At 39.3% G+C, this 26,163-nt stretch overlaps 2 protein-coding genes and 1 pseudogene across 2 annotated transcripts in view; all 3 read right to left on the reverse strand.

Moving 5' to 3' along the window:
- Positions 1-894: 894 nt before the first annotated feature.
- Positions 895-2,535, reverse strand: MRPS16 (mitochondrial ribosomal protein S16). Its single transcript, XM_032607312.1, has 3 exons — positions 2,319-2,535; positions 1,624-1,884; positions 895-1,137 (listed from the first exon to the last, which is right to left on the reverse strand). Exons 1-3 carry the CDS (start codon positions 2,329-2,331, stop codon positions 1,004-1,006), a joined length of 408 nt encoding a protein of 135 aa, XP_032463203.1. The 5' UTR covers positions 2,332-2,535; the 3' UTR covers positions 895-1,003.
- A 1,108-nt stretch (positions 2,536-3,643) lies between these two features.
- The window catches only part of CFAP70 (cilia and flagella associated protein 70), an 87,053-nt gene continuing 64,533 nt past the window's right edge, over positions 3,644-26,163 (reverse strand). Inside the window, exons 22-29 of the mRNA XM_032607977.1 lie at positions 22,253-22,411; positions 21,569-21,690; positions 19,950-20,102; positions 19,271-19,432; positions 18,512-18,601; positions 13,888-13,989; positions 5,317-5,364; positions 3,644-3,971 (exon numbers count right to left, since the gene is read on the reverse strand). Of these exons, the coding sequence (XP_032463868.1) occupies positions 3,891-3,971; positions 5,317-5,364; positions 13,888-13,989; positions 18,512-18,601; positions 19,271-19,432; positions 19,950-20,102; positions 21,569-21,690; positions 22,253-22,411 (917 nt within the window). The 3' untranslated portion in view covers positions 3,644-3,890. The remainder of the gene's footprint in view (positions 3,972-5,316; positions 5,365-13,887; positions 13,990-18,511; positions 18,602-19,270; positions 19,433-19,949; positions 20,103-21,568; positions 21,691-22,252; positions 22,412-26,163) is intronic.
- LOC116741447 lies at positions 10,748-11,403 on the reverse strand (annotated as a pseudogene).

Raw genomic sequence — 26,163 nt, forward strand, 5'->3', positions numbered from 1 at the left:
AGGGCTATAGAATCTCTATAAATCTCCTATGTTTTAGTTTTATGTCAGATTATGAAATCTGTATTATCCAATGTGCACTAAAACCATCTAATCCTGCTGCACTTCTGGTGGAACAGACTATGTGCTATTTGGGTTTTGGGGGACACAACCAGTCATCTGTATTACAAAATCATGATACCTAAACCTGATTCTGTCACTGACTTTTTAAATGGATTTTTGTAAAGCCCCTCATCTTAGCTCATTTCCCCGGCTACAGACAATATGACATGTTGGAAAGGGCTCTCCAGGTAGGAACATTGGGGTCTGACTCTTAGCTCTGCCCAGTATTAAAACTATGTGGCCTTGGGCAAGTTTCTACTGCTGAACTTCAGCTTCCACTCCTATAAACAAGATAATCCTACTTAATTTCATGATATAATTCTCACAAATAACCTTGCACGGAAAAGGCCTAAAATGTATGTGGGTACTTTACAATATTATCTTTCTTCCAGTTATTCCTAAAAAGTAGGTTGTTAGAGCCTAAAAGCTCATAACAAACCTACCTTTGTAAATCTGAAATTTTGCATTTACAAGACAATGTAAATCTGCAATTACAAAAACAGTAAGTGAAGTAACTGTGTTCCTGAGCTGGTGGGATGACCATAAATGACTAAAGTAGGAATTAGTTATATAGGACACAGACATGCTGGTTGGGGACTTTGAAACACAGGGAAGTCCTAGAAGGTAGCAGGCTGTAAAGTTGTCCAAGAGACCCAGAGTCCAATCCACCCCACAGCCACTGTCTTTCCCCAGATGAAGGCTGAAAAAGCTAATTAGTACCTATACCCAGCTTTATGTCAGTCAAGAACAAACCTCTCCCTGGGCCCTGTTCAGGTCAGGCCAGAATACCATGGATGACTTGAAAAATTCCATTTATTGACCTCTAAATATAATAAAACTAAGAGATCTGCACAAATATTTTAAGAGGACTTCGACCTTGTTCCCAGTGCTATGATCACTGAAGTCAGTTTGCTTTTGTTTCTGTAGCCTCTGTATCTGTTTTCTGAGCCGCTAAGAGGACTTCTCGTGCCCGTTTCCGTCGCAGCCTCTCAGCATTTGTGATCACCATCGGATGCAGAGGGAAAAAGCCAGAAAGACCTAAAAGTAACAGTATTTTCATTCATTATAACAATACAAGCTAATGTTTCCCTGGGAACTCAGCATCACTGAACTGAGGTCTAACAGAGACCTGATCTAGAACATAGATTCAAATCAAGTTCCTCACTCAACAAAATGTTTTACCTCTTCCCCCAACTCATTTCCTTCCGTTTACTGCAAGGTCACAGTGGATGTTGTCTACTTCCTAACACTATTTTCCTTACTTGGAAAAAAAAAAAGAACTGACAGATAGCCATTCAAGACACACCATTCCCATTTTTTAGCATAAAATCTCAGTCATCCAGAAAGTCTCAAAGGAGTCTACAAAAGGAATCTCCAGATTCAAAATGGCAATCAGATCAATTTCAGTTCTCACTCCAGTCCTGATTAGCCTGGAGATAATGAAAATCGTTCTTAATTCCCATCATCTTCGAGCTGATTTCAATTTAAAATCCCCTCAGAGAGGTAAGGCTAGAGCTGAGTTACCGAGAAGCTTTTCCACAGGCTTAGAGAGGTGGGCTCCACAGCCAATCCAATGCCGGATCCGGTCCAGGTTGAGAGCAACGATTTTCTCTCCATGACTGTTGGGCAGTGGATCATAGGAGCCCAGCTGCTCCACAAAACGGCCATCCCTGGGGCACTTGTTGTGAGCAGCCACGATGCGGTAGAAAGGCCGGTTGGTACAGCCACCCAGGGTAAGGCGGATGGTTAAGTGGCCTCCATGGTAGGCCTTGAGGAGCAGAGTACCTGTAGACAAAAAAGTGGTTAAAACACAAGAATCGAGGGCACAAAACCGACAAAATGAGATAGATGAAATGAGCCCCCTTCCTCCACTGAAAGGTCCTTACTTCCAACCAATTCTTGTCAATCTGACTTAGATACCGTTTCTTTGTGAAACTCCTCTTATGCACTCCAGCCATCCCCCAACGCACTCAACACTGGCTCTGGACCATGTCGGAGTCCAGCTGCCTCATTTATAAAATTGATGCCGTTTATCTCATAGGGTTTCCGCGAAAACTTAAAACCAAAACAAGAAAACCACTGAGGAGAGGGTCAAAAGTGTGCAGTTTCAGGTACTGGTAGCCTCTAGCTCGTCTACGAGAGCGCCGCTCCACCCAGTCCCGTACGCCCCCTACCCCCGGCGACCGCCCTTAAGGTCTCCCGGGGACCCCATCACTCACTGAGCTGGACCATAGCGCAGCCGGCAGGCGCCGGGGCCTGTGCACCAGTTGCGACGCCTCGGAGCTTCTGGCCTCCCGCGCGGATCCGCTCTACCGCCTCGGTGGCGCGGAGGACAGCCGGGAAAGGTCAGCGTTGAGGAACTGCCTGCCTCCGAGCTCCGCGACCCCAGGCCGGGCGCCTCGGTGCCGGAAGCGAACGGCCCACTCGCCCCGCCTCTTCCGCTTTTCCCCCCTACACTTCCCGTAACGCAACACAGTGGAACCTAACGTACCTCAACTGCCGCAAAGGACGGGCGCTACAGTTTGGGGCCGGATAGGTGCGAGAAGAGCCCTGTGGGGTCTCCCGGCCCTCACTGGCCTTTGGGTTCCTGCCAGAGGGAGGAGTAGTGGACAGTCCTGGGAGCGGCTAAGAAGTGCTAAAGTGCTCCACAAATCCATCCTTCCAGCAAACTTTCCGAGCACCAGTTAGGGCCAAGGCGAGCTGCCGAGAACGCAAAGATGCGCTGTCCCTGCCCCCAGGAAGCTTGACAGTCTGGTAGGGGAGATGGTGAAGTTACACCAGAGTAACTAGGGGTGGTCAGTACACAGTCCTGGAGTGAGCGGAAGAGAAGGTGAACCTGATAATTCCTTTGTGCCTCAGGAAGACTTCATAAAGGAGGTAGTGTTAGGACTGAGAGTAGAAGGACTATAAATGAATGTAGAGTTGATTTTACCGTTCTGTGCTTACTAATATGCCTCTCACCTTCCCTCCTGCTCTACCTCCCTCCTAGTCTCTCAACCGCCTCCTTTAAAAAATGAAGGAGGGGAGCCTTTATTTCTGGTTTTGCTGTAAACTGATCCGGAGGACAGGGGTGAGGTATGGTTCCTTTGTCATCTCTAGCCCTAGAATAAATGGCCTCCGTTGTGAGGAGTTTTGCATCTGTTATAGGGTAATGGACTCTTCATGGAGCCCTTGTGATTTAGATCCATGAAGATACCTTCAGCAAAGACCAGTCTATTAAGCCTCTCTGTTCACTGTTGGATCCAAAGGATCTGGCCAACTCATATGCTCTTTGCTCTAATGCAGTGACCCAGCACAGCATTCTTCCTTTCCGCCCACCTTAGAAATGATGCCTTAATTCCCAAGTTCCAGTAAGTGAACCTGGCCAACGACCTTAGCAGTTGACCTCTTTCAGGAGTGATCCTGATAAGCTTTCACCGGAAACCCTAATAATGAAGCTACTATCCCTTATACACACACACACACACACACACACACACACACACACACACACACACACACACACAGTTATGTTCTTATATATACCTCAGTATACCTTAACTGATGAATTCTGAATCTCTTATTTAGATTTTTTTATTGCCATCCAGTTTACTGTCAACCACTAAAACATCCAGTAACATAGACATCCAGTAAGATAGCCAATGGAAATAAGTGAATGGGTTTCAGTTTGTGCTGAAGATCCTTTTTTCTTTATCCCAAGCCCTCATATGGTGAAACATCCAGGGTATAATTTCTCTGGGAAGGAAAGGAGCTCAGTGTCCCATACAGAAAATTCTTCAGGTGGAAGGATGTCAGAAAGATGGATTTCCAAAGCCAACTGTCTCCTGTACCATGTGGATCTCTGCAAGCAGACTCTCATCTTTCAATTTCAGCTGCATGAGAGGAGGAAGGGAAGGACACATGTCATACCTGATATACCTATGTGGAGACCCCTCTTTTGCGGAACCACAGCTAAAGAACATAGTTCCTCAGGATGGAATTGACTCTTCCTATATTCTCTATTTCACAATAACTCCATTAAAGAGACCTCAAAACATCGTGCTGGTTACATGGATGTGTTCACTTTATGAAAATTCATCACGTGGTATGAACACTCACAATTTGTGTATGTTTTTGTAAAATAACTTAAAGTTTATTTTTAAAACTGTTTACCTTATCACCCAATATATCTTAACTAATGAATAATGTTCCTATTTGGCAAGTGAGAGAAAGGAATGAAAGACACAGGAATCAAAGACATCAGACTTTAATTTTTAAATCTAGATGTGTAGTAGACACATCTAGTTGCCTACTGAAAACCCACTCTCTCCCTTCTTTTACTAACAAAATCATTTCTTTCCAGGGCAGCAAGGTAACCAACTAAAAAGCCACATTTCTTGCTTCCCTTGCAGCTAGGGGTAATTTCAGTTGTTGCCAATGAAATGTAAGGTAAAGTCATATCTCTTTAAAGGGAGGTGAAATAGCTAGCATGGCCCCTTTGTCCTTTCCCTGCCTTGTTCTTTATTGTGCCTGAAACATGGATATGATAGCTGGACCTACAATGGCTGTCTTGCAACTATGAGGGATGGAAACTGCATGCTATGATTGGTGAAGCAGAAAGAAAGAGGTTGGGTCTCTGATGACACTGTGGTACCAATTCTGGACTTTTCATTAGATGAGAAAAATAAAACTCCTAATTTGTTTAAGCCACTGTCTTCCAAGTCAAATTACTTGCAATCATAACTGATAGACTAGACCAGGGGCTGGCAAGCAATTGCTCATGAGCCAAATCCAGCCTGCTGCCTATTTTGTAAGTAAAATTTTATTTGAAATGCAGCCATGCTCATTAGTTGGTGTATTGTCTATAGCTGTTTTTGCACTACAAGGGCAGAGTAGTAGTTACAATAGAAACCATGTAGCCCACAAAGCCTAAAATATTTCCTGTTTTGCCCTTTACAGAAAAAGTTTGCTGACCCCTGGACTAGAGCAACACCTTCATTTTATATGTGAGGAAAATGAGGCCCAGGGAGGTTAACAAAAGATCCCGCATGGTAATATGCGGGTTTTTATTCCAAACCCAGCAGCCCCATGATAATGGCCAAAGATGGTAAGAAAATCCTCTAGAAAAATATTCATATCATAAAATGCTGTAAAGTCAAGTCCTGAATGAAGCCAGCACCTGCCCTCCAGTTTACCAACCTCAGTACAGTATGAACAGCAGAGGTATCTGCATCATACCTTCACCGTGTACTTGTAGGCCTGCTCAGCTTCCAGTTGCCGTCCAGCCTGAAAAAAAGAGCACCGCCTGGTAATGAGGACATATAAATATTATGAAGGGAAAGTACATAAGCAGAGGATTTATACCTTCTTAGTTAAGAACCTCTGAATTCAAAGGGGGAAGCAGGAAAATGAAAGATGGTAGGGAAAAGCAGATGTTCATATATATATAATATATATATCCCTCCTTCATTTCAAAAAGCTTAAAGACAACTTGGCCTCTCTTTTTTTTTTCCTGAAAGCACCATGAGTCATTTGTTACTCTCAGGATTGAAGCTATTCTGTTAATAACAGCTAACACTTACACAGTGCTTGCTTTGTAGTTTACATTGTTTTTAATTGTTTACATTTTTAAAGTGCTTTACTTTCATACATACCACTATTATTTATATTGTATCAATATACTGTTGATATTTACATGCCACTAGTATCTATAGTTCCCAGTTTACAGATAGAGAAACCTGGGCACAGAGAGGATAAATAACTTGCCAGGGTTATGAAGCTAATAAGTGGAAGAGCCAGGTTTTAAAACAATGCAGCTTGGCTCCAGAGTCCAGGTTTTTAACTACTACAATTTATCCTGTCTGTATGCATTAGAAAAAGCAGATACTGCAATTACTTCCATGAAGATCTGGATATGAGGTGAGAACACTACTTCTCCTAGTTATTTCTTGCATGAAGTAATCATGTAGGACTTAAATGAGAATAATATGATTTCACTAGTATATTTCATAAGCTTGTGCATAACAAATTAGCTGCAGTATTAAGAGTCACTTCAGAAATTTTAAATACATAAATATGAGAACCACAGACTGTTCAGGTTAGAAGGGAATTTAGAGAATATCAAGTCCAATTTTCTGATTAGTGCTAGTCCATGGTAAATTTTTACTAGTTCACAGAAGACTTCATTACCGTAAAGACTTTCCTAAAATATTTAAACTTTCAAGTGTTCCTACCTGAAGTTCACTGAATTCCAGGGGCATTTTCCAGTACATCTTCCTTTCCTATCATTATTACTTTTGTTTCACTTCTGTCATAGGGAGGCAGAGACCCAAAGGATGGAAGGATCCAGAACAGGCAAAATTTTGAAAAAGAATTTTTTTGTTTTGTTATTATGTAAAATGCTGCAGTAAACATCCTTGTTCATGTTTTCTGGTATTTTCCTTAGGAATGTATCTATATATAAAATTGCTAAGTTGTAGATATGAATGTGACTAAATAACACCATATTGCACTTCAGAGTAGTTGTACCACTTTACATCCACTAGCAATTAGGACAATCCTTATCAATGTTGGTAATATCAAACTAATTTTTCCCAATCTTATGGGTGTGAATTTCTGTCACATAATTATAAATTGCATTTTCATGGTTACTAGTGAAGCAGAACTTCTTTTCATATATTTATTGACTTTTACAATTTCCACTTCAGCAAATTATATATTCCTATCCTGTGACCATTTTTCAATCAGATTGTGTGTAAGGTTTTTTTCTTATTGTAGGAAATATTTATATATTCTGGATATTAATCCTTTATTAGTTATAAATGCTGCAAGTATTTATAATAAAGTCCTTAAGCTTTATTTTAGTGCCTTTTGTTGTACATGAATTTCCAATTTAAAAGTTGTTAATTTATTGATATTTTTATCTTTGTCTTGTGCTTTTATAGTCATAAGGAAACCATGCACACCCAAGGGCAAAGAGGTATCCTCCATATTTTCTTCTAAAGAGCCTAAAGTTTTAGGATTTAGACCTTTAAACCAGCTGGAATAGTGTGTGTGTGGGGGTGGGGTGGGGGGTGAAGTAATGACTACTTTTTTTTTCATATGGATAGCCAATGACTCCACCACTATTTATTGAACAGTCAGTCCATTTATTCCTCATTTTGGTGGGCTGTTTAATTTTTTTTTTTTTTTTTTGCGGTACGCGGGCCTCTCGCGTTGCGGAGCACAGGCTCCGGACACGCAGGCTCAGCGGCCATGGCTCATGGGCCCAGCCACTCCGCGGCATGTGGGATCTTCCCGGACCGGGGCACGAACCTGTGTGCCCTGCATCGGCAGACGGACTCTCAACCACTGCGCCACCAGGGACACCCTGTTTAATCTTTTAAAAATAGATTTATTGAGGTATAATATATGTACCATAAAATTCACTAATTTTAAGGTTCAACTGTGCAACCATCACCACAATCCAGTTTTAGAAGGTTTCTATTACTCCTCAAAAGTTTCTTCGTGCCTGTTTTCAGTCAATCCCCATTCCAACCCTTGGCCCTAGAATCACTGATCTATTTTCATCTCTATAATTTTCCTAATTTCATATAAATGGTATCATATAATATACAGTCTTTTGTGCCTTCTCTTAATTAGCATATTTTTGAGGTTCATCCATATTGTTGCATGAATCAGAATTTCATTTTTATTGCTTAATAGTATTCCATTATATAAATATACCATATTTTGTTTATCCATTCACTGATGGGTCATTTGGAATGTTTCCAGTCTTTACCGATTATTAAATGCTGTAATGAAATAGAGAAATCTTTGTGTAGACATATGTTTTCACTTTTCTTGACTAGATACCAAGAACTGGAATTGCTGGGATATATGGTAAGTATGTATTTAACTTTTTAAGAATCTGCCAAACTGTTTTCCAAAGTGGTGTACTAATTTGCAATCCCGCCAGCAATGTATAAGGATTCCGGTTTCTCCACATCCCTGTCAATAATTGCCAGTCTTTTCTATTTAAGCCATTCTAATGGGTGTGTAGCGTGGTATTAATTTATGTTATCTTAATGAATTATCTTTTAAATTTTGACATAATTTCAGATTAAAGTTACAAGAATAGTTCTCTCCTCTCTGTATATACACACATGCACACATATATACATATGTACATGATACATAAGTATATATTTTAACTTTTCCTGAACCATTTGAGAGTAAATTGCAAACATGATGCAATTTTAGACTTTAGTATGTGTTTCCTAAAACCAAGGACATTCTCTTACATAAGCACAGTGCAATTATCAAAATCATGAGATTAGTACAAATATAATACTATTATCTAATCTGTAGACTTCATTCAGATTTTTCCAAATGCCCCAGTAATATCTTTTATAGCAAAAGAAAATCCAGGATCATGCCTTTTACTCAGTATTCATGTCTTCAGTTTCTTTTAATTGGGAGTAGTTCTTTTTGTTTCATGATATTGGAATTTCTCAACATTATAGGGCAGTAATTTTGTAAAATATTCCTCAATTAGTGTTTGATGTATCTTTATGATTATATCAGGTTATGAACTTTTAGCAGGAATACCTCAAAAACACTGTTGTGTTGCCCTCAGTGCGTTCTATATTAGGAGGCACAAGCTGTTTATCCCAATAATGGTGATGGTAACCTTGATTATTTGTTTAGATTGTTATCTGCCAGGTTTTTCTACTATGGCATTACTGTGTTCCCCCTTGTAATTAATAAATATCTTGTTGTGAAATACTTGAGACTATGTAAATATCTTCTTCCTCCTTAAGCATTCATCAGTAGTTTCAGCATACCTTGTTACCATATGACCCAGCAATCCCACTTCTGGGCATATATCTGGAGAAAACTCTAATTTGAAAAGATACATGCACCCCAATGTTCACAGCAGTACTATTTATAGTAGCCAAGACACAGAAGCAACCTAAATGTCTGTCAACAGATGAATGGATAAAGAAGATGTGATATCTATCTATCTATCTATCTATCTATCTATCTCCAATGGAATATTACTCAGCCATAAAAAAATGAAATGATGCCATTTGCAGCAAAATGGATGAACCCTGAGGTTATCAGACAGAGAAAGACAAATATCATATGATATCGCTTATATGTGGAATCTAAAAAATTGTAGAAATGAACTTATTTACAAAACAGACTCACTGACATAGAAAACAAACTTATGGTTACCAAAAGGAAAGGTGTGGGTGAGGGATTAGCAGATACACACTACTATATATAAAATAGATAAACAACAATGTCCTTCTGTATAACACAGGGAACTATATTCAATATTTTGTAATAAACTACAATAGAAAAGATTATGAAAAAGAATCACTTTGCTGTACACCAGAAAACAACGCAACACTGTAAATCAACTATACTTCAATTAAAAAAAAAAAGAGAAGTGGTAAGAGTGGGAATCCTTGCCTTATTCCTGAATTTAGCAGGAAGACTTTTAGCTTTTCACCAATGAGTATGATGTTGGCTGTGGGTTTGTCATAAATGGCCTTTATTATGTTGAGATATAGTCCCTCTATACCCACTTTGATGAGAGTTTTTATCATGAATGGATGTTTACTTTTGTCAAATGATTTTTCTGCAACTATTGAGATTATCATGGGAGTTTTAACCTTCCTTTTGTTAATCTGGTATATTACATTGATTGATTTGCAAAAGTTGAACCATCCTTGTGACCTTGGAATAAATCCAACTTGATGGTGGTGTATGATCCTTTTTATACATTGGTGGATTCGGTTTGCTAATATTTTGTTGATGACATTTCCACCTATATTCATCAAAGATACTGGCCTGTAATTTCTTTTTTTGTAATGTCTTTGTCTGGTTTTGGTCTCAGGGTAAATGGTGGCCTCACAGAATGAATTTGGGAGTGTTCTGATCTCTTAACTTTTCTGGAATAGTTTGAGAAGGATAGGTATTAGTTCTTCTTTATTTATTTTGGAGAATTCCCTTGTGAAGCTGTCTGGTCCTGGACTTTTATTTGCTGGGAGTTTTTTTTTTTAATTTGTGAATTTTATTTTATTTTTTATACAGCAGGTTCTTATTCGTTATCTATTTTATACATATTAGTGTATATATGTCAATCCCAATCTCCCAATTCATTGCTGGGAGTTTTTTAAATTACAAATTCAATTTCAATTCTAGTTATCAGTCTGTTCAGATTGTCTATTCCATCTGGACTCAGTGTTGGCAGGTTGTATGTTTCTAGAAATTTGCCCATTTCTTCTAGTTTGTCCAGTTTGTTGGCATATAACTGTCCATACTATCCTCTTATGATTTCTTGTATCTCTGTGGTATCAGTTGTTATTTCTCCTTTTTCATTCTTATTTTGTTTATTTGGGTCCTCTCTCTTTTCTTCTTGGTAAGCCTGGCTAAAGGTTTATCAATTTTGTTTATCTTTTCAAAAAACCAACTCTAGGTTTCATTGATTTTTTTCTATTATTTTTTATCTCTATTTTATTTATTTCATCTCTGATCTTTTTTTTTTTGCATTTGGTGTTGCTTTTATTTTATGAAAAAGCTCATTTCAAATCTACATTAAAACTAAGCTGAATACAAAGTCTTAGTGACTGGGGTCTGGTGGTTCTTTTTACAAAAACATGGCCGCTGTCCTTTGGCCTTAAAACTTCAGGAAGGGCACTTCAAATGGCTTCATCTTTGCACGTTTCAATGCCAGAGCATAGGAATAGACCTAGCGTCTACTGTCAGATGTTCATCAGCTACCAGAGCATCAAGTCTCTTCAGCAGGTCATTCTTTGGTAAGGAAATTACTTCTACAAATTCTCCAACTCCTGGCTTTGGCTCAGGCCTTAGGTTTTCAGCGTCATCTCCATTGATAGTTACTGTCATGATGTGTGTGGTACGATTTGACAAACCTGGATCCATACATACAGCTGGAGAACATTCAGCAACATCTCCTTGATAGCCAGTTTCTTCCTCTAGCTCCCGAAGAGCAGCTGCTTCTAGGCTTTCGCTGTCATCAAAGAGACCCACAGGGAATTCTAAGCAGTAGCCTCCCAGTGGTGGTCAGAACTGCTTTACCAGAATGATACATTCATAATGAAGGGTTCTTTGAAGCACTGGGATAACTGGCCACACCATCAGCAGACTGTCCTTTCCTAGTTGTCCACCTCACAGTTTCCCAAGTTCTTGTTTTACCAGTAAGATCCCTGTCAGTTGTTTTATCAAGCTTGACCCAGTTTCCTTCTGAAATTAACTCTTCTGAAATAATAGACTGGTGTTTTGAGAAGAATCTGCTGGTTCTAGTTTTCCCATTTTCAAACTAGTTAGTCTTTATAGTCCACAGGCAAGAAGTTCACGCTACTCCCAGGCATGGGACAAAGGGATAGGTACTCCTTTGGGCGGGGGGGGGAGGGGGGGGCGGGAGGTGAAAGCATGGGTCTGAGGCCGTAGTCTGAGGAGATGTGGTGCTACTGCTCTCTCTAATCTTTATTAATTCCTTCCTTCCACTGACTTTGGGCTTTGTTTGTTCTTCTCTTTCTAATTCTTTTAGGTGGTAGGTTTGGTTGTTTATTTGAGACTTTTCTTGTTTCTTGAGGAAGGCCTACATTGCTATGAAATTCCCTCTTAGAACTGCTTTTGCTTCGTCCCATAGATTTTGGAAAGTTGTGTTTCCATTTTCATTTATCTCGAGGTATTTTCTGAATTCCTCTTTGATTTCATCATTGACCCATTGCTTTTTTAGTAGCATGCTGTTTAGTCTACACGTGTTTGTTCTTTTTCCCATTTTTCTTTCTATAGTTGATTTCTAGTTTCATACCACTGTGGTTGGAAAAAATGTTTGATATGATTTCTATCCTCTTAAATTTGCTGGGGCTTGTTTTGTGGTATATTAGTGTTTCAGGAAATAATCTTGGGGGAGGTCATCTTTAGAACTCTACCTACCAAAAGAAATTGTATATGATTTTCTTTTTGATCTATGAATTAATTAGAAACATCTTTTTAAGTTTACAAATGTATGTGAGTCTTTTGGCCTATCTTTTAGTTGTTGATTTATAATTTTACTGAAGTGTGATCTACATGTATTCATTGAAGCTCTCTTTGTGGTCTAGCATATGGTCAACCTTTATGAATAATTCACTTGTGCTTCAAAAGAATATGTATTCTATGATTAAGTACAGGGCTATATAATTAATGTTTGAGCTCAACCTTGTTGTTTTATTCAAATCTTACACATCCTTAATTTTTTCCCTATTTGATCTAGCAGTTTCTGAGAGAAGTGTATTAAAATCTTCCATTTTGACCCTTTTAGTTTAAAGATGAAGAAACTAAGGCCCAGCAAGTTTAAGTAACTTCCCCAGTATCCCACAGCTAGTTGTGGCACAGCTGGGGTAAGAACTCAGGTATTTCTCATATTGATATTTACTCCAAAGAGAAAGTCCAGTAATTTTTATTCTGTTAGTTTCTCTTATAATCACAATATTCCCTGTCAGTTCTGTGTTGTATTGGCCAATGGAAAACTGAGGGCCACTCTCTTTATTCCCAGTTGGAATCTTAGGCTAATGTGCAAGTTATTGAAGCAAGTTATTTTAATTATGGGAGGGTTATTTTCTATAGGTAAAGCAGCTATCACAAATTCCCACAATTACCCCCCACACACACAATTTCCCATCTATTTCAAGGATAAGCACCCTCAGCCAGCAGTTCAACAGGATGGAATGATTCAGAAACACCAGTAGAGTAACTCCTTTGCTGGTCTTTGACCTTGTTACCTTCTGATACAATATCACTCCCATTTTAAATTTTTTTAAAAGGAAAACAACTTTAATGAAAAAGGAACTCAGGTCATTAAATATAATTAAATACATTTTAAATATAAATACCATGTCTTTCCTGATTAGTATCAGGTAAATATCTAAACTATGTGTCTGAATAGCTAAACCATCTGTCTGAATTCTGGTCTCAAAGACAAATCTTAGAGACAATTACAAAGAAGATGCTTCATAGCATCAGGTGCATTTTTTAAATGATGGGATCTTTTGGGAAAATAACTTCAGTCTATCAGATTTCTGATGTTCCTATTGTTGGTAATTCATTTATGGCTACACCCTTATAGTCTACTTTGCCTTTCTTTTTATCATTAGATTCTTATATAGTTTTCTAGACCATATATGACATTTCTGTAGATCCAGAGCATAAATAGGATGACTATACAGTCCCAGACTTGAGGTCCTAAACATGAGAGTGAAGGCAGGCAGAGTGGTGCTGAGGAGGGCAGAAGGAAAATCTCTCACCTTCGCCAAGTCTAATCTGCCATCCCACTGCACAGCCCTTGCACATCTCCTAACTGCAACCCCAGACCAAGATCTGATCTGTACATGCTCCTTCATCTTGAGTCAGGGCACACACTGGACTGGGCTGTTTGTGTGGTCTGGGCTGAGGCCTGCTGAGCAGCTCAAAAGTGCCACAGGGAGCCCACCCCATCTGAAACCCCCACTGACGGTCAACCCCAATCCACCCCATTACTACTCACCTGAGACCACCAAACCCAAGTGCCTCATTCCCATTTTTAGAATCTGCTTTCCAGACAAACACACCTAAGTATATGATTTTCAAGCACATCCTAAGTAGAGGCTTCCCAGACATGAACTCTCCTTCATCATCAGTATAATGACCACATCTGAAGCTCATCAAACCTCAACTATCATGCATTGATGGCCTTCCCGCTATCTCTTTCTTTACTTGGTCCCTCACCCCTCTGCTCTACGAGGGCATTGTGTAAGGATAATAATCACTCACTTTCAGGCAGACCAGGGCCAGATATGCCCATACTTCAGCATTGTAGTTGTTCAGTGCATTGGCTTCAGAGAGAGCATCCTCAGCCTCTGTGAGCTCATCCAGCTTGACAGAAAAAGAAGATAACGTGATTTGTTAAGTCAAAGTAGTTTTCACTTAAGCCAGCTGGAATCTGTTTAGCTGAAAATGCTATGTCCAAATAACATTGATATATGTGACCCATACTAATAATTTTCAACTTAAAACATTTTTAGCAACAGAAAAAAAATTTTTAGCAACAGAACTCTTTCTTCAAACAAAATCATATGTGGTGGTGTTCCAATATATGAATGAGTTAAAAGTAGAACTGCTCTGATTAGAAAGTCAGGTACAGGAATCTGGAGCCCTGCCTGCTGGGCTCTCGAGTTACACCCCTCTCTTCTTCCTTCTCTCTATAGCAGGCCCATCAGGGCATCCATGAACCATAGAGCTTCAGGTGCCAGGGTTGGAAAACCAGAAGTATTCACTATCATGTGTGCCTCATTCAGTGATTTCCCCATACACAGTGGGCTGTCAGATACATTTGTAGTTTTACATTGTACATCCCTTTCTTAAGTCCTATTAGCCCATCAAAATACTACTGTTCAGAAAGCTTCTCTTTCCCCTAATATTAGTTATTGACAGCACAATCTTGAGCAATCAATACAACATTCAGAGATTCTAGGGCATTCCCTGAGCTCTGGGCACATGGATATCATTGCTGCCCCCTAATACTGTGAGTCTGTTTTGTAAAATCTTCCAAAAGGTCACCTAAGGAAAGGATAAGATACCTCTCTCTCCCCAGTAAAATCGTTCTTCATTTTTCATGTTTTAGAAAATAAAATAACTGGTTTCTAGGCCCAAGACAATATGAAGAATGGCCTTTCGGCAATGCCCATACCTTGGTCCACACTTTAAATGTCTCAGAGATATTGATTCATTATTTAATCAACCTATATTTGCTAAGGATTTATTTTACTGTGTGTCAGGCAGTATGCTAGATACTTAGAATAAAAAGAAAAAATACAACTTTTGCCCAAAGAATTCACTGACAGATACGTAAAAAATTAAGACAAAATGAAAACTCAAACACATAAAGAGTTCTGATAGAAAATAAACATTTCTATAATAAAAGCATATATATATACATGTATATATATATATATATATATATATATATATATATATATATATATATACACACATAAATAATCTAGTGGAGGGACAAAGGAAAAGAGGAATAATTGTACCCCGAGATTAAGGGATGGCTTCAGAGAAGAAACACTGCTGAAGTCAATCCTGAAGGATAAATAGGAGTTTGTTAGCTATACTTCAAGGCATTCCAGGTAAGAGGAACTTCATATACAGAGGCACAGAGGCTTCAGAGAGCATGGCATGCTCAGGAAATTCTTAATATGCTTGTGTGTGCTGGAGAAGGGAGGGAAGGGAGAGAACAGAGAGAAAGCGAGAGAGAGAAGAGAGAAAAGAGAGAAAACAAAGGAAGTGATAAGACCAAGGAGTTAGGAAGAGGACCAGATCATTCCCAAAAAGTCTGAATAGTATTCTGAAATAAGGGGTAGTCACTGAGGAGTTTAATAGGGAAGTAACCTTGTATTTGCATATTTTAAAGACCCACTTGGTAACAATGCAGGAGATGAATTGAGGGAGGACAGGAGAATCACCCTAGCAGGTAAAGAAGGGATTGAGGCTTGAATTAGAGCAGTAAAAACACAGATGGAGAGGAGACAGTAGACTCAACAGACATTTAGGAGACAAATCAATAGGATATTTGATGCCTACTTAAAAGTAATAGAATTAGACTAGGATAGTTTTTAAGTTTCTGGCTTGGTTGACTGGATTCATTATAGTCCCATTTTACTAAGACAGGGAATACAGGAGAAGGTACAGGCTTTAAGGAATGTGAGAATCCTGAGATAAGTTAGGTTATATTTGGATATGTACATTTTGAGGTGTCTGGGGGACCATCAAATAGAGCTGTCTATTACATTGTTTGATATAAGGGTCAGAACGTGAAAAGTGTTATGAACTGAAGCTTTAGGATTCATTGGGCACAAGTGGTAGTTAAGACCACTGGGGTAGATGATATTTCTTAGGAGAAGAAGTAAGGTGACAGGAGAAGAGCTGGCTATAGAACCCAGGAGGACCCCAACAATTATGATGGGCAAAGAGTAGGAGCCAGCAAAAAAAGGCTGAGAAGGACACCAGAGAGAAAGGCGTGGAACTGGAAGGATGTGAATGCAATATTGTGGAAGTCAAGGGAAGAGAGGGTTTCAAGAAGGAGGCAGTCAGCAGGGTTAAGTGCCACAGAGACTTCATCGGAGGGTCTATTGCATTTGGCAATTAGGATGTTATAGGGGGCCCCCATCAGAGAAGTTTCAGCAAAGTGTTAAGGGGTATACACCTAATTGCAAGGAATTGAAGGATAAATGGTACCTGGGAAAGGAACAGATAATTCACATGATTTCCACTTCATTAGTGATGAAAATGTAAATTAGGATATATATCAAATTGGAAAATGATAATGCCCATTGTTGATGACTTAACAGTAAAATGAACTCTCACACCTGGCAGAATATACATCAGTTACAGCCTTCCTCTAGAAAGTGAGTTGACACTATACTTTAAAATTTTTTCTACATTCTTTATGAATGTATCCTAAGGAAATAACAGAATTAAGCACAGAGATTTATGTTTTAAGAATGTTTATTTCTGCTTTATTTATAATATATAGATGTAGAAACTAATGACATGTCCAATAAGTGGTTGGTCAAATAGATATGGTATATCCACACATAGGTATAGCATGACTAAAACACTGACTGAGGGGCAGAGATTACTTGGATACCTTAGCAGTGGGACTTAACCCAAGTTTTTTTGAGTTTCTATATCAATGAAAATATTTTTTATGCTACTTAAAACAAATAGAAGCATGATTTATGCTGAGTAGTTTGTACTGTTGGTTTCTTGTTCTTTTGAAAGTGCTGTTAGGTTTCTAACAGCTACGGATGTTTTACATCCTTTCTGGGAAGGTGGAGTGGGGGCATATGGCTTCTATATAAGTGATCATGTGTCCTGGTTGGCCTGGGACACTACCTGTGTCCCAGTGTAATTATTAATATCACCCTTTTCATTCTCAGAAGTGTCCTGGTTTGTATGATAAATTACATGATAACCTTACTTATGCATCCAAACCAGGGAAGACCGTGCAGTTATCAAAATTTATGTTTTAGACTATTTGATTATGTGAGAAGGTACCAATACTATACTGTTAAGTAGAAAAAAAGATTCCAAAGCAGTAAATATATTATTTACAATTTTATACATTAAAATTACTTTCAGGGCTTCCCTGGTGACGCAGTAGTTGGGAATCCACCTGCCAATGCAGGGGACGCAGGTTCAAGCCCTGGTCTGGGAAGATCCCACATGCCGCAGAGCAATTAAGCCCATGCGCCACAACTACTGAGCCTGCATTCTAGAGCCCATAAGCCACAACTACAGAGCCCGAGTCCCACAAGTACTGAAGCCCATGTGCCCAGAGCCCGTGCTCCACAATAAGAGAAGCCACTGCAATGAGAAGCCCACACACTGCAACGAAGAGTAGCCCCCGCTCGCCACAACTAGAGAAAGCCCGCATGCATTAACGAAGACCCAATGCAGCCAAAAATAATAAATAAATAAATAAAAGAACTTTAAAAAAATTACTTTCATATACATACAAAAAAAGACTGGAGGAAAATGCCTTCAAATGTTAATAGTGGTTATCACTGAGTGGTGGGGATTATGGATACTTTTATGTTTTCTTCATATTTTGTATCATCCAAATTTCTATAACTATCATATTTTACCTTTATGGTTAAAAAAACAGCAATGAGGAATAGGAGACAAGGAATGTAAACAATTCTTTTGGTTAAGGGTAACAACCAGGGAGGTTGTTACTGTCGTAATTGTTTAATAAGAAGGGGAAAAGTACAGGGAAAGAGCTGATTGGGAAGGAAAGCTTAAAAATGTAAATCAAAGAGAAAGAAAATATTAAGAAAGTGAGGGATTAGGAGAAAAGGAGAGGGATAGAATCAAGAATACACATGAAGAAGTTAGACAAGAACAGAAGAATGCATGCCTCTTTCAAAGATTAGAGGAAAGGAGGGAAGGGTGACTAAAGAGTTTAAAGGGGCAGTGGAACAAAAGATCTACCAGAAGCTGTAGCAACTCCTCCTGAATATAGAAGGGACACAGAGCCTAATAAGTATCAATTAGTTTCTTTAATTTAATTGAGTAGATTCTTTATATCCCATATCACTTTTCTCTTCCAGATAACATCATAAAATTACAAGCTTATGTACCAAATAACATGAAATATTTTATTATATAGCTTCATGCTTCAGTTTTTGTGGGATTTTTAAAGAACGTTTTACTTTTGTAGTTCAGCTTGACCTTCAGTTTACTGAACAGCCTTGAAGAGCAACTTTTCATTAGAGAAGACTGCCCTGATAGCCTTCCTACCACCATCCAAACTCCCAGGGTGCCTGGAAGGCCAAGGAGTCAAGGTCAGCTGTACGCACAGGCTAGTCTCAAGACCTGATCCTCTTACCTTATAACAGGCGATTCCCAGTCCTAGCCAGGTAAGGCATGAAGGCGATCTCTTACAGACTTGCAGGTAGGTTTTCTTCGCCTTTTCGTACTGTAGAAAGAAAGCACCACTAAGCTATTGATCTGGAAGCTTCAAACACTGCATTTCTAGGATAACCATGAGGCTTCTGTAATTGTACTCCACACCAATCTAAGTTAGATGAGTCCTTGGATTATGTATATATATGTTTATATATATACATATATTTAAATATATTATATATATATTTAAAATATATATATACATTTTTAAGACAACTTTTTAAGAGAAGTTTTATGTTCACAGCAAAATTGAGAGGAAAGAACAGAGATTTTCCATTTACCCACTGTCCCCACACATGCATAGCCTCTCCCATTATCAACATCCCCAACCAGAGTGGTACCTTTCTGTTAGTTGTCAAGCTAAGAATGCTTCTACTACTTTTAATAAAAGAAAGCTAAAATAATAGCTAAAATAACACTTACTGAGTTCTTAACAACTTTTTTAGTATCATAATGGTTAAAACCACAGACTCTAGTATTAGACTGCCTGGATTTGAATCCTGCTTCTATTAATTACTGGTTATCCGATGTTGGGCAAGTCACTTTACCTTTGGGTGTAAAAGTGTCATCATCATATTACTATTCTTACTCCACAAAGAAGGATGTTAATGCTTGAACTGTAATCAGGTCCCAGACAATGACCTGATTTACATAGTTACTCCCCATCTCTATTCCTCACCTCTTTCTCTTCCAGATATATCTGCCCCAGTCGCAGGAAGATGAAGTGCATCTCAGAAGCATCCACTACAAAACTAATGGTTCGCTCATAGCATGCCTTGGCCTCAGCATGATTTCCACTCAGAAAATAGAGATGGCCCTTCACGCCCCAGACGTTAGGGTTCTAAGAAAGTGAAGAACAAGTAGTACATGGGATGAGGTGGTATTTAAAAGTACATTTATGATCTTTGTTTAACATTCAAATTTAGATGAAGTCCATGTTCTTTTGCAAATTAGAAAGAGGGCCATTCAGTTGCACTGGGAGATACTGTTCTAGGACTGCCGTCTCATTTTTTTCTTGCATTCTTCAAAGCCATTTTGTCTTTGGGGAAAATATTAAGAAAAATATTCATGCATAACCATGATGATGTTCACAATGAGAAAGTAGAAGTTCAGGAAACTTGAAATAGATAAAGTGTCTGCTAAAGAGCTGTCCTTATCCTTTCTCTGTCCTTTGTAAAAGTCATGATTGATTAAGAAAAACAAATGGAAGGAAATTAGATAAATAAGTTTACTGACAGCTGATGACCCCCACCTCTAGTAACCAGAAATCTACCTGTGATGTGGCATCACCACCTTTAAGAAGGCCTACTTGTCCCTTCTCCAAACTAAACTTAAGATGCTCTAGCAAAAGTTATTACCAGGTAGTCCATCTGAGCTGCTTGTTGAAGGTATTCCTCTGCTTTAGCAAAATCCTTCTTGAGTAGGTGTGTCTGGGCCAGCACCAAGTAATACTCACAGCTGGGGCCTCCATGAGGGCATAATAGCTCATGTGCAAGCACTCTGTGTACGTACTGCAAGGAAAACTCAGATTATAAGAAACATGTAAATGACTGCACGGTGTCAATTCCATAGCTCTCACGGTTGAAGATTATGTCTCTGATAATAAATAATAAGAAACATATTATAGAATGAAACGATTATCAATTTCAAAAGGTTAGAGGTGAATTATAAACATTCAGCATATCATGGTTCCATTGCCAGCTATTCATGTAGTAACATTTCCGAGTGAATTATCTACAGCACTGTATAATTCTGGTCTTGCTGGTCATACTAGATGAGTTTTAGCCTATTGTGTAGCAGACAAAGGCATTTCATCAACCATCCCATTTTCATACGAGGTAACATTTTCAGGCATTTGTGCTTATACGGAAACTTAGAGTGAGGCAAAACCTCCCTTTCTAAAATTCTAGACTCAGGATCTTAGAAACATAAATGTCTGTTTCTGATACACTCTCAAGCATTTGTTATGTTTGCCAGTTTTATACTTTGGGCTATACTTTGTTTTTAATATGATATAAGGCCTACAAATTTGACAAAGTCATATGTACTTGCTAAGAAGAGGTGAAACCCTTCTTCTCCCTCTGTTCTCATCTCAGCCTATAACATAGAAACTTCCACTAATAATGATACCTTCTTAGGAAAATACTGGGGGGGGAGGCTCTGCAGCTGTTCCCTCTACCTGCATACTGACTCTTGGACATGGGGGAAAAGTGATTTATTTAATTAGGGAGACAGAGAGCCTATTTCTCTATTGTGAAAGGTTAGTATATTAAAGCCTCCTGTTTAACGTGGCCCACTCCCACCTAGTTCATAATTCTTGCCCTGTCTTGAGTTGCCCACCCTCAAGTGGCACGTGCACTCTACAGGTTGAGGGCCAAATCTCTTGCCTCCTGGATCTTGCTCTCTCTCTTACTGCTCACTTCATGGATATGTTTCTCATTTCCTATGTGGTAGGTAGACCTTACAGGATGCTCTTCTTCTCTGAGAGGAGACTGCAGTTCTCCAGCTGTTCCACCTGTGACTGCATGGGTAAATCAAATCTGGGACCAGTCACATATCCAGCCCAGTTATACCAATAAAAAATTAGTATTTTTATCCCCCCATATAGCACCGTGTATCTGTTTCCAATTGGTTCAGAACCTGGAAGGGAAGAAGGGTGTGCTTAGGCTCCTGTGAACCCCCAACACTCACATAACATGAGTTCCCACAATAAAGTAACATCAGGCTACATATGACTCAGAGTCTGATTTTGCTTTGCTGGTATTCTATAGGGAGCAGACTTGCAGTGAGGTTTCCTGATGCTCTCTGCAGAGAGTAGTTCATGTTTGAACGTTTATTCCATTGTGTCTATAGTGTGCTCTCAAAGCATGTTTGATTTCTGCGTCATACACAGTTAAGCTTGCGAAGACATCACTATGATAGAATAAGTAGTTCATTAAAATCTTTCCCTCTACTTGCCCTTTTCAAATATTCTGACCTGCACAGCATTGACCTTCATCAAGAAGCGTATGGTCTCCATGAAGATGGTGGCAGGAGTTTGGGAAACACTATAAAGGGTGGGATGCAGACAAGTAGATGACTCTTGACATTTTGATGCTTCTGAAAATATGATATTAAAATAATAGACAATTAGATATAAAGGAAAAATTCAGAAGCTCAGACACATAGCAGGGAGAGTATTCTACTCTAATATATGAGAGAAATTATAATCTTGAAAGCAATAGATTATTCTATAGCAATGGCCCCCAAGGAGATCTCAATGGTTCTCGAGGTTATTCTACTGGTGGTTCCAAATGCAAGCTGAATGAAATAAAAGCTTTTTTTTTAAAAAAAAGGATTCAGATCTTCCTGAATGTCAAACAGATTTGTAGATACTCTGAATCTTTAGATACTGTAAAAATGAAAATTCATTGCCAGAAAATCATAGGTCTATAGTTGGCTACCTCTCTGAGCTAAATGTAAATCCTCACTATAGAAAGAGTTGCATTACTGAGACTGGATTTCAGAGTCTAGCCTCACATGAAGGAATTTAGACAATATTACAGATAAACTAATCAACTTCAAACAAGTTAAGATTGCCATTTTGGTCATCAAAAGAGTTTTCAACATTGTCTAGTTTGTTTATCCCCTTCTTCCAAGTGGAAATCTTTATTCTAATTACCTTTTTTTGATGGTATCTCCTTGATAAATGTGTTGGATGGTTTTTGGCTGGTAGTTGGATCCTGAGACTGTACAGACAAAATGGGTTCATGTGACTCAGACTGCAGGTTAGAGGATTCATCAAGAAATTCATCTAGAATGGATAATGGAGCTCCTAGTCCTAAAAAGATTAAATTTTAATGAGATAAAAACCTACCTTCCTACATTGTATATTAAAAGGTTATTACAGGAGATAAATAAAATTAATTTCCAAAGCATAGGAAACATAACCCCTAAATACTGCATGGAAAGACTTGTTTTGCAGATTTTTTATATTTCTGAATAATTTAAAAGAGTGCAAGCTAAACAGACAGCACAGCTCCTGCCACTATGACCCCCTAGTCAAACACTTCTGCCAGCCCAAGTCATGATAGTGTCAAACAAATACCTATTACAAAAGCTATATGCTAAGCCTAGAATCTCAAGAATCCAGAGGAGAAGATTAATATTTAGATAATATTAAAACCCTTTAAGGACAGGAATTCTATTTTATTTCACTGTTCAAAAATCACCATCATCGGGCTTCCCTGGTGGCACAGTGGTTGAGAGTCCGCCTGCCGATGCAGGGGACACGGGTTCGTGCCCCGATCCGGGAAGATCCCACATGCCACGGAGCAGCTGGGCCGGTAAGCCATGGCCGCTGAGCCTGCGCGTCCGGAGCCTGTGCTCCGCAAAGGGAGAGGCCACGGCAGTGAGAGGCCCACGTACCAAAAAAAAAAAAAAATCACCATCATCATCATCATAAGTAGTTATATATGAACATGGCTATATGCCAGGTATTATATTAAGGATTGTAATGTACAATTTTATTTATTTTTCACAACACTATGAGATATACTTATTATGCTCCATTAAACAAAGTGAACCACAGAAAAGTTCAAAAATTTGCTGAAGCTCTTAAACATTCCAAGCTGCCTCTCACATAAACAAATGTTTTAGGAATAAAAATAAAAAGCAATGTTGGTTAGGAAATGATCAGTGCCAGCTGGTTCTGAATCAGAAGAGGTCACTCTCAGCTAGAGAAAAAGATATGGCTTTGAAAAATAGGTAGAAGTTGTATAGGTAGAGAGGTAGGGGCTAAAGTATGGAAGTAGCAAGGTAATTATTTTTATGGGTATTGAGGATTGCATAGTAAAAATTAAGGAAAGGTAGGTTGGGGGCTAGACTGTATTGATATTTGAATGCTAGGAGTTTTCTTCTGTAGGAAAAAGAAGAGGTTTACAATGAAGAGTTCTGAGCAGAAAAATCAGAGGATGAAAGTGGGATTTTATGAAGATTACTCTAGCAGTACTATGCAGCAAGGAGAAAAAAATGTTGATGGAGACAAAGAAGTCTGTAATAAGGCTGTTATAACATTCTGGATATTGGTAATGGAGAGTAGTGGAAATATAAAAGGAAGATGTAGGGAGCATTTTGAAAGAAAACCAAATGGTCTGGGAAATCAACTTGATATTGGGATCGGGGAAGCTCAAGCAAGCAACCAAGAAGAAGCAGGGATGACTCTGAGATCATGAGCTTGGGTGCCTAATATAATGATGTAGAGTCAGTTTGAGATATAAGGAGATGAGTTAACTAGTGGAAAAATCCAACTGCTGGATTCTGGAGGGATGTCAAAGTTAAAGATAGAAATCTGGGGCTTCCCTGGTGGCGCAGTGGTTGAGAATCTGCCTGCCAATGCAGGGGACACGGGTTCGAACCCTGGTCTGGGAAGATCCCACATGCCGTGGAGCAACTAGGCCCGTGAGCCACAACTACTGAGCCTGCGCGTCTGGAGCTTGTGCTCCGCAACAAGAGAGGCTGCGACAGTAAGAGGCCCACGCACCGCGATGAAGAGTAGCCCCCACTCGCCGCAACTAGAGAAAGACCCAACACAGCCAAAAATAAATAAATAAATAAAAATTTTAAAAAAAGATAGAAATCTGACAGTTATCAGAAGTGAAAATAGAAACTGTGAGGGTAGGTGAGCTCCTAGAAAGTAAGACAGTATTACTGGGAAATGATTACATCTAATGGGTGTGACAAGAAAGTGAAGCAATCAAAGGAAACCCAAACTATTGGAGATGGAGTTAATCCAACATGTATTTCAAGAAAAGAGAATGGTTAAATATGCAGACTGATCATTGAGAAGTGATGATCTTAATGAAAAAAATGAAACTGGAGAGGTGGCCAAAATGGCAGAGTAGGAAGACCCTGAACTCACTGCTTCCCATGGACACACCAAAATTACAACCACTTACAGAATAACTATCTATGAAAATGACACGGAGACTAGAAGAAAATATTTTCCACACCAAAGACTTAAAAAAGGAACCACAGTGAGATGGTAGGGGGGACAGGGACATGGTATAGTCAGGACCCACACCCTCAGGTTGGTGACCGACATACAAGAGGAATATCACAGAAGTCATAGAAGTCCTCCCCAAGGAGTGAGGGGTCATAGTTCTATATCAGGCTCCTCAAACTAGGGATCCTGAACCAGGAAGACATGCCCCCAGAACATCTGGCTCTGAAAACCACTGGCGCTTAGGATCAGGAGAGCTGAAGGACTATAGGAAATAGAGACTCCAATTTTAAAGGGAGTGCACAAAATCTCTCATGCTCCCAGTCCCAGTGCAGAGGCAGTAGTTTGAAAGAAGCCTGGGTCAGACCCACTTGCTGATCTTGAAAAGCCTATTGGATGGCAGGAGGCAACCGGTACTCCCTCTGGGGATGGAGACACTGTTGACAGCCATTTGGGGATCATTCTACCATGATAACACTGGTACTGGCAAGTGCCATTTTAGAATCCTCCCTCTAGCTTATTACCACTGGGGACTGACCCCACCCACCAGGGGGTTGGCACAAGCCATGAGCCCTCCTGGAGCTCACAGACAGCCTAGCCCACCAGTGGGCCAGCACCAGCCTCAATTCCCCCCAGGGCTGCACAGTCAACCACACAGGAAGCCTACTGTGCCCTCCAGTGGGCCCTCAGCCACCACATGAGGCACTGCCTCACAGACAACTGGGCCAGGGCCCAGCCCCGCCTACCAGCATGCCCACATTAGTTCACCTTGCCACAAAAGAAGAATGCATGCAGCCTACATACAGGATACCTCTAGAGCATATAGCTCTGGTGACCAGAATCGAGTGCCCTGCTGGGCCCCATTGGACATCTCCTACATAAGGCCATTTCTTCAAGATTGGGAAATGTAACCAACTTACATGCCTACCACACAGAAATAAACAGAGAATTGGGCAAAATGAAGAGACAGATGAATATGTTACCAATGAAAGAACAAGACATAACCTCAGTAAAAGAACTAAAAAAAGTGGAGATAAGCAATCTTTCCACTTCTTTGAATCATCTTCAGTTGCCTTTATCAGTTTTTTATAGTTCTCAGCGGATAAGTCTCTCACCTCCTTGGACAGGTTTATTCCTATGTATTTTGTTTTGTTTTGTTTTTTGGATAAGATTTTAAAAGGATTGTTTTTTGTTTTGTTTTGATTTTCCCTTTCTGATATTTCATTGTTAGTGTAAAGAAATGCAACATATTTCTGTATGTCAATCTTGTATCCTGCTACCTTGCTGAATTTGTTTATCAGTTCTAGAAGTTTTTGTGTGAAATCTTTAGGGTTTTCTCCATATAGTATCATGTCATGTGCATATAATGACAATTATACCTCTTCCCTTACAATCTGGATACCTTTTATTTCTTTTTCTTGTCTGATTGCTGTGGCTAGGACTTCCAATACCATGTTGAATAGAAGGGGTAAGAGTGGGCATCCTTGTCTTGTTCCAGATTTAGTGGGAAAGCTTTTAGCTTTTCACCATTGAGTATTATATTAGCTGTGGGTTTGTTATAAATAGCTTTTATTATGTTGAGATATGTTCCC

This window comes from Phocoena sinus, chromosome 16, assembly GCF_008692025.1.
Source record: "Phocoena sinus isolate mPhoSin1 chromosome 16, mPhoSin1.pri, whole genome shotgun sequence".
In the NCBI taxonomy this organism is placed as follows: domain Eukaryota; kingdom Metazoa; phylum Chordata; class Mammalia; order Artiodactyla; family Phocoenidae; genus Phocoena; species Phocoena sinus.